Source organism: Acomys russatus, chromosome 14 (genome assembly GCF_903995435.1).
Source record: "Acomys russatus chromosome 14, mAcoRus1.1, whole genome shotgun sequence".
Taxonomy (NCBI): domain Eukaryota; kingdom Metazoa; phylum Chordata; class Mammalia; order Rodentia; family Muridae; genus Acomys; species Acomys russatus.
The window spans coordinates 33,893,552-33,902,544 of NC_067150.1; the positions used below are offsets into that span (position 1 = coordinate 33,893,552).

General features: G+C 42.3%; 1 protein-coding gene across 1 annotated transcript; it reads right to left on the reverse strand.

Moving 5' to 3' along the window:
* Nucleotides 1-4,765: 4,765 nt before the first annotated feature.
* On the reverse strand, nucleotides 4,766-8,715 carry Sc5d (sterol-C5-desaturase). Its single transcript, XM_051156241.1, has 4 exons — nucleotides 8,372-8,715; nucleotides 7,197-7,329; nucleotides 5,983-6,083; nucleotides 4,766-5,678 (listed from the first exon to the last, which is right to left on the reverse strand). Exons 1-4 carry the CDS (start codon nucleotides 8,681-8,683, stop codon nucleotides 5,223-5,225), a joined length of 1,002 nt encoding a protein of 333 aa, XP_051012198.1. The 5' UTR covers nucleotides 8,684-8,715; the 3' UTR covers nucleotides 4,766-5,222.
* Nucleotides 8,716-8,993: the final 278 nt, after the last annotated feature.

Consider the following 8,993-nt stretch of genomic DNA (forward strand, 5'->3'; position numbering starts at 1 on the left):
TAGAGTAGATATTTAAATAAGTACATAGAAAAATTCTCATAAATCAACAAAACAAAGCTAGGTGTGGATGGTATGTTGGCTAGTTTTCTGTCAACTTGACAGAAGCTAGAATAATTTTGGAAGAAGGGACATCAATTGAGGACATGCCCCATCAGATTGGTCTGTGGTACCTTTTCTTGACTGGTGATTGTTGTGGCAGTGCCCAGCTCACTGTGGGTGGTGCCACCCCTGGGCTGGTAGTCCTGCATACTGTAAGGCAGTTTTTTACTAAGCCAGTAAGCAGTGTTCCTCTACCACCTCTGCATTAGTCCCTACCTCTAGGTTCCTGCTCTGACTTCCCCAGGTGATGAAAGTGTAAGATGACAAGCTACTTTGGGTCAGAGTCTCTTATGACAGGAACAGAAAGCCTAGCTAAAACAGTAGTCCCAGCTCTCAACAGGCATGACTGATGCAAGTTCATGGTCAGCCTGTTCTACACTGAGAATACAGTCCATTTGGGGAGATTCAGCTAGATTCTAGCAAATATTACTACTACTACTACTACTGATGATGATAACAACAATAATAGTTTGGTTTTTTAAATGGCAAAAAAAAAAAACCTTGAGCAGATATAATACAAAAGAAGTCTTTCATTTTTCTTTTTAAAGATGTTTACCTGCATTATCGAATGGGAAATGCAAATTGATCCAGTCATGCCTTGAGAATAAAGACTGTCAATATTGTTAGTGAGGCTGTGGGGAAGGCAGAATTCTCACATTGTTAGTGTCTACAGAGTGAGTTCCAGGACAACCAGAACCACACAGAGAAACCTTGTCCCAAAAAACAAAACAAAACAAAATGACCTAAAATCCACAACACAGAACTGACTGGACTGCTCCCTGCCATTGGAGTGGTTACTTTTTGCTAAGCAAACTTCTGCTCCAACTACCTGTATTGTTCATTCTTTTTTGTTTGTTTGTTTGTTTGTTTGTTTTGTTTTTCGAGACAGGGTCTCTCTGTGTAGCCTTGGCTGTCCTGTACTCGCTTTGTAGACCAGGCTGGCCTCGGACTAACAGAGATCAGTCTGCCTCTGTCTCCCAAGTGCTGGGATTAAAGGCGTGCACCACCACACCCGACCCCTAGGGCATCATGACCCCATGACTCCAATATATATTTACCAATAAGAAATGAAAACATGTTGGGCAGTGGTGGCACACACCTTTAATCTCAGCACTCATGAGGCAAAGGAAAGCAAATCTCTGTGAGTTCAAGGCCAGCCTGGCCTACAGAGTACGTTCCAGGATAGCCAGAGTTATACAGAGAAACCCTATCTTGAAAAACTAAAAAAACCAAACCACCACCACCACCAACAACAACAACAATGAAAATAAAAAACACAGGTCCAGACAATGATTTGTTTACAAATGTCTGCTGTACATTTATTCAAAATATTCCCACACTGGAAATAACCCAAATACCCATCAACAGATACACAGATTGGCCAATAGTAGTATATTATTTAGTATAATAAGTACATCGTAATAGGAATACCACTTACCAATATAAAGAGACAAACTTGATAAATACAACAGCACACATGTCAAAACATGTTAAACTAAAACCAAACCAAAGCAAAACACACCCCAAGAACCTAACCTCAACACAAGAGTGTATCTCATCTGATTCAACTTAAATGAAATTCTAGAGCAGACAAAATGAATCCTCAGGGGCAGACTGTATCAGTGGTTACCTGGAATGCACCCAACCAAAGAGGGGAGAGGGGCAGGGGGAGGGGCGGCATTGACTGCAGAGGGGGACAATGCATGCTCTAATGAAGGAGATGTTCTGTCTTGACTGAGAGTGATGGTGGCATTGGTATGCCAAGGCTGAACTGTACAGTTCGGACAGGCACATTTAACTGTCTGAAAGCAAGATACTGCCAGAGCAGGAGACGTGAACCATCAGCCCAGTACCTGTCTTAATAGATTGATGTGTATCAAGTTTCTATTAGTTTCGTTAGCAGCATGGGTCATATTTTCATCTAATGAATGGCTGCGTAAAATTACAATATTCAGAGAGATAAAGATATGGGGGGGGGGGGGAGAAATGATGGAGGATAACAAAAGCTATGAGATAAGCTAGCTCCATGAGAGGGCACAGATGACTTCAAGTCAAATGACTAACTTCTGATACCACCTCACTGTTAAGTTGTTACCAGTTACCTCGGAATGATAGGATGCTGTCCAGGTACCTGAGCTCAAGTCTGACCTGGGGACTGGATCAAACTTATAAGTCTCTTACCAAATTTAGGAAAATCTCATTATAAAAAAGCAAATGACTACAAGTTCAGGAGACTTGGATAGGCTCAACTAAGGAGTTAACTGTTAAAGGAGCCAGATTAGAACTTATTTTTAATTTCTATTACACTTAGAATTAATAAAAAACCTTCAACTTGACTTTTAGAGATTTAGGAAGAAAACATTTTTGTCAGGCTGGGACAAAGCAAATATTTACTAAGACAATTTTTTATGAATATTCTTCTTCCTATGCAAACCCCACCTTGGTGGTAAAGCCTGGGTCACACAATTCCTGTGCTTGCTAAGAAGTTTATTCTATTTGGGGGGAAGACAGGCGTCTAGTTTGTCTCCTGATTTTACTGGTTTATGACATGCTTTTAAAAAGAATGCTACAGCAACAAAAATACTAGTTACTTTACTTCATTGAAGAAAACTCAGTGAGCAACATCTTGTTTTCGACTTTACTGTCACTCACTCATCTTCAGTGTTTTTCACCTGCTCCTGTGAAGGGGAAAGTAGCCTCCTCCACTGCACTGCTACTGAGGGCCTAGCCGAAGACTAAGAACAACCATCACTGGATGCAGAAAACAGGAGCCACCATTCTCTGTGCTGGATCTTATTGGGAGAGAGTGGCTCATCCCCTATGAGGTGGGAAAGCAAGACTGCAAAGGACAGCTGCTGTGACTCCCACTTCCTAACTCCAAGGCTCTTAGCAGCTCCTGAGGTGAAGCTACCGAGTAACTGCCCAGGAGTCTCTGAAAATGCATTTAGTTATTCTTTATTTCACACACACACACACAATGCATCTTGATCATATCCACTCTACCTTTCCCATGCCCAACTTCTCCCAGACAGCCCCACAATGCCTCTCCCAATTTCATACTTCTTTTTTCTTTATGAGCCAGAGTCCAGTTAAAGGTAACCCTAGCCTTTGGGGTGCAGGGCCACCCATCAGCACAAAAGCAACTTAAGAGACTGCACCACTGCAAAGTGACTCTCCCTTCCCTTGCAGCCATAAACTGTCAATAGCTCTCTAGCTAGAGGCACTGTGAGGCCCTAGCCACACCCAGCCATGCCGGAATGCTGACTGGTTGGATTGTGTATAAGTGGCCACAGCTACAGTGCACTCACAAGCACAAAGGCCCCGCATGTCCCCTCATACTGCAGCATTCTTCCCTGGCCTCTGCTCTCACAATCTTTCTGCCTCCTCCTCCTTTATGTGTCCTGAGCCTTGGGGGCTAGGAGTAATGGAGATGTCCCATTTGGCAGGGTTGCCTTTTCTTGATGTGGTGTCAAACAGTGTGTCTTGAGGACCATTTTGTATCCACGGCACACTTCTAAGATGGGCTGTCAGATTCATCCAACATCCCAATCAGTCCTTGTTTTAGAGATGCTTATGTATTCAAAATCCAGGGTCCTGAGTGGCTGTATTTTCAAAAAAGAGGAAGTCTAGATCCTAAACACAGAGCCTCTTTACTTCTTGTTTCCACTCCCTCAGAACACTTGATAATGTCAACTTAGTAATGAGAAAGGATTTGCCGAGTAAAAGATATCGTTGCAGTAATACTTGTATCCAGCACAGTCTGACTTTGAGCACCTAGGATGCTCTCAGCTTTTACAACCCACATCACCTCTATGCCTTCAAAGTGACACTAATTTATACAAAGGATGTTCTGCTCTATAACACTTTAGTGGCTAATAGCAGTCATGGTCAACTTTTATTGGGTTTTGCATAAACAGCCAACAGACTATCTTTATAAAAACATATTTCCTTCTATTGCAAATATAACACTCACCTTTCTTCATGGAAGTGTTTGTGAGGTTTTTGCTTGTTTGTGGGCTTTTTTTTTCCCCCCCCAGAGGCAATAGGAAGAAAGGGAAGAAATGAAGGATGAGGTTTCAAAGCGTATCTCAGGTAGACTTAAGTACTTGGCAATTATTCCCTTAACAACCACGAAAAAAAGTCATCTTGTAACTTAGAAATACATCAAAAGCACAGTGCATCCACTTTATTCAAAAGAGATGTATCACTTGGGTGCCACAAGCTTATATCTAACATTATCCAGATTTATGACCATAGGCTTATTAAACAGTGCTTTTGAATGACACACACCAAGCTGGGAAGTGGTGGTGCGCACTTTTAATCCAGCAGAGGCAGGCAGATCTCTGAGTTTGAGGCCAGCCTGCTCTATAAAAGCGAGTTCCAGGATAGCCAGGGCTACTCAGAAACTCTGTCTTAAAACACTGAAAATAAAAAGATGACACTAATCAAGATCTTCAGTTAAATAATCTCCTATCTGGATTGAATCGTGGAAGAGCTGACATTAAAAAATATTTACCATTTCTTTATTCATTATTAAAATCTGATAATGCCCCAGATAATAAAGTGCCTATGTATAGGAAGAAAATATAATCTTATTACATCAGCCATTAAGTAAATCATACACATAGTCACTCATCGTATCAGATTGTTCAGGCTGATGCTCCTATTTAATTAAAGCCCTACAAATTCTCTACACTTACTGCAGAGCCAGCCACTCCAGGAATGGGAGCCATCTTCACATTAGTATTTCCTGGCTAGACTCAGTATGGTTAAGCACAATGGATACTTTTTCCTTAACGAGTATGAGTGGATTAAGGCAAAAGGACACAGAAGAGCTTCTTCAGTAGCTTATTTTCTATCTTATTTAAAGTTGTTGTTGGGCTGTACAGGCTGCAGAGCTGCTGGCTGGAAAGACACACATTGTCCCTGGACCAGTTTCTGACATATTAACCATGAAATTACAATCTTGGTGCTCCCAGCATCTTCCCTCAGTTTACCACCAGGACCATTCCTCAGCAAGACACGCAATGCTGACATTCAAATGACACCACTTAATTTGCTATGTATCTTGACTGTGTGTAGATTATTTTTTTATGTAAAATAGTTAATAATTGGGAAATAGTCTACTTATTCTTTGTAAACTCTCCATTGCATACTTTTTTGCTTTTATAGCCATTTTCTGCAAAGCTGTTGGCTTCTTCTTCTGCCATGCTCCTTACATAACTATGTGGTCCTTTCCCTTCAAAGGAGGAAGGATGTTTAAAAGAGCCTCCAATTCTATCCCACAGTGTGAAATACTGTCCATAGTTATAGTCAAAGAATATGTGGTGGTCTGTGTGGTGAGCTGACCCGTTGATAAACGGCCTTAGGATGTGGGGAACACGGAAATCACCGTCATGGATGGAAATTGTCCAGACATTAACCAGTACATACAACCCTAAGTATACCACCTTGTGTAGTGGGAAGACAAAGGGGTATATATGGTAAGGCAGACTCTGAAGGAAGCCGTCCACAGGGTGAAAAGCATGGCTTGCAAATGGAGTGGGGATCTTCCACATATGATGAGGTTTATGTATGCGCTGAGGAAGAAAGGAATACAGTTAGAGCCTTAGGCGCCACCTCAGGCCACAGCAAACTGAGTTTCCTCTCTCCTGGTGCAGTCATGACCTGATTGGACTTGGCAAAGTCACTCCTTCTCTGTTCCCAAGGTTGAAACTGTAAGACAGTCCCTTCAGACCCACAAAGAAAAATACAAATAAAATGTACGCAGGGCCTACAATGAGCCCTGGGGCATTTAATATAAGCAAGAGGAACGCTCAGTACAATATTATAATACTGAAATGTGTGACATCTCTACCTTCCCCCTCCTTTAAACGACTCTACCTTGTAGGCCAGTCTATGGTGCAGGCCCCTGTGGATCCAGTAGATCAGCATGTCCGTGAAAAAGAGGAAGGACATCACGCTAACGGCAAGATGGATCCAACCTAAAAGACATCATGCAGAATAGGAGTCCAAGTTTGGCTGCAGAGTTAGTGTTCCCTCCACGTGTCCACACAAATGCAGAAGGGGATGCTAAGCTCACACACGATCACTGCCCAGAACTGCCCACTTTCCTACTCCTTACCTAACAACTTGAAATGTTCTACCTGTCACTAATTTTGTAATTGTTAATTAAAATTTAGCTGCTATGCAAAACCATAAAAATTGCCCATACAGTATATTTCCTTTTTATGATTAAAAGTAATAAGTGTGTCTTGTTTTCCAAGGCAGGGTTTCTCTGTGTAGCCCTGGTTGTCCTAGAACTAACTCTGTAGAGACCAGGGTGGACTCAAACTCAGAGAGCTGCCTGCCTCTGCCTCCCGTGTGCTGAGATTAAGGGAGTGAGCCACCAAACCTAGCTAGTAACTTTACTATTTTTAATTATGTGTGTGCACATGAAGGCCAGAGGCTCTGGTGTCTCTGTGGCTGGAATCGACAGTTGTAAGGCACCTGATGTGGGTGCTGGGAACTGAACTTAGGCCCTCTTAACTGCTGAGTTATCGTTCTTAATTCAACTACAAAGGTGCCCACGGGACAGGGCAGTCCCACTGTTTTCCTTTATATTAGCATTCCTAAATCGGATCCCGTGCACCACCTCCTTGCCTGGAACTTAATTTCCCACTCAATACCTTCACTCCATAAATACACCCCATAATCAGCCCCTTTCCAGCCTCATCCTCCTGGGACTTTGCTCAACCAGGCCGATGTACTCCACCTGTCCCAGGGCCTGCAGCCTCTCACCTCTGACTTGGCTCACACCGCCCCCACATAGCTACAGTGCCTCCCCTCCCCCCAATGTTTCTCATTCTCCCATTCCCATACTGATGTTCTGTCTCAGAACAAACAACACAAACAAACGAGAGGTAAAGAGTAGTTCTGACGATGGAATTTGAGGTAGCCCTCTGGCCTACTGTGTACAAGAACACACATGAACACACACACACACACACACACACACACACACACACGAATAGTACAAACAACAGAAAGGGGGAGGGACAGGAAGAGAGAGGCCACACTAACATGTATTTAGACACCCCCCCCCCCCATCTACTCACCATATGGAAAGTCTCCTATGTCATCGTAGAGTTTGCTGTAACCCCTCAGCTCCAACAAGAACAATGAAACAGTGGGGATACTAATCCACGGCAAAGCCTTGACAGTGTACGTGATCTCTCGAGAGACTTGATTCTGAAGATGAAAGTTCCGATTATTTAAAATTCACAAAATCTGTTCACCTAAACCGTCATAGAGTTGACTGGGGATGGATTTTTAAATATTCTCTGTTTATACTTAAGGCTCTGGCTCACGTCAGGCAAGAACTCCACCACTGACCTATGTCCTTACCCCTCTTTCCTTGGATTTTATTTTACATTTTAATTATGTGTACGTGTGTGTGTGTGTGTGTGTGTGTGTGTGTGTGTGTGTGTGTGTGTGTGTAGATATGTGCAGTGTCTGTGGAGGGAGGCCAGCAGACCCTAGGGAGCTGGTGTTTCAGGCAGTTATGAGCTGTCAACATGGGTGCTATGTACCAAACTTGGGTCCTCTGCAGAAGCAGTATGCACTCTAACTGCTGATTCCACTGAATTCTCTTTTATACTAAAAGGCTTACTTCCAAATTTTTCCTGTGAAGATTTTAATGCATGGGAAAGTGTAAGAAAAACGTTCCTTGATGCCAACCAAAGGGAGCAAGTACCGACCCCTCTGAATTCTCTTCTACACCAAATCTGTATGAGTTGCTATTTGTGGCATAATATTTAAATGAACTTCCTTCCCTAGCTCCTCTCAGTTCAGGGACTACATGACAAATATCAGTAATGGTCACAGAAAATTATGAACAAGTCTTAACTGCTGAAAAAGGAATCCCCAGCTCAGCCACAGAAAAATGCACAAGGTAAAAACACCTTTCAGCTTGCAAAAGCCAGAGAGTAAAATATTCACTTAAGCACAATAATTACATACATACATTTATTTATTCATCAATATCAGCAAAGTCATTCTCATCTAAGGACCTGGTGAAATAAGATTCCAGGCTAACAGAAAACAATGAGACCCATTTATTATTTAGAATACAAGAAAGAAAGAGGTGGTTAACACTTATAAAAATATCCAGCCCATTCAGGGAGTTGTTTTCAAACATTATTTACATAAAACCAGCTTAACTAACTGGACTAATTCACAAATACATCATTACTTTTATGGTAACAGAAGCTAGAAAAAAAAAATCTCTTACCTTTAAAAACTGTGGATGTTTCATTAAGGAATGATCATAGATAAAATAGTAGCTAAGGGTAGCACAGAAGAAGTAGAGGATATAAGCACCCAGGTTCGTGACAATCAACAGACTAACAGTTTGTCGGACAATGTTGTCCTCGGGCCATGTGGCTGGATACACATACGGGGTAAAGACGTAGTAATCGGCCACGCTGAGAACCAGGTCCATCGCAGCACCTACAGGACAAGTGTGTGACAATTCACTCCTCTCGTCTCTACAACTTTTCAAAAAAAGCTGTACGTACAGTTCCCAGACTAAAAACAATCTCATGTAGCTATCAGCCTCATCTTTGGCAGCAGAAGGGAGTATTGATACACATCATCCCTAATCTGGCCTCTTCATATTATAAGCAGTGTTGAAATTAGACATTAATCCCATGGCAGAGTCCAGGTTCCAAGTGATGAAGCAACACAGTGCAAGATGCCTTTGAAAGGATTTCTTCTCCCCTGTTCGTCATCCTAGGTTTTAGCTTAAGCACTAGTTATCATCACAAATACCTTCTGTGATTTTCTGTGATTTTCACGAGGGGGTTCACAACATAGCCACCCACGCTGTCACACTATCCACACACACAGTCTAA

Excerpts from the sequence above, each read along its gene's own strand:
- Sc5d (XM_051156241.1), bottom strand. The coding sequence starts at position 8,683 with ATGAGATTGTTTTTAGTCTGGGAACTGTACGTACAGCTTTTTTTGAAA. Across the intron at positions 6,084-7,196 it reads CATAGGAGACTTTCCATATG|GTTGGATCCATCTTGCCGTT; the intron begins GTGAGTAGATGG and ends GATGTCTTTTAG. Across the intron at positions 5,679-5,982 it reads ACCATAGACTGGCCTACAAG|CGCATACATAAACCTCATCA; the intron begins GTAGAGTCGTTT and ends TTTCTTCCTCAG.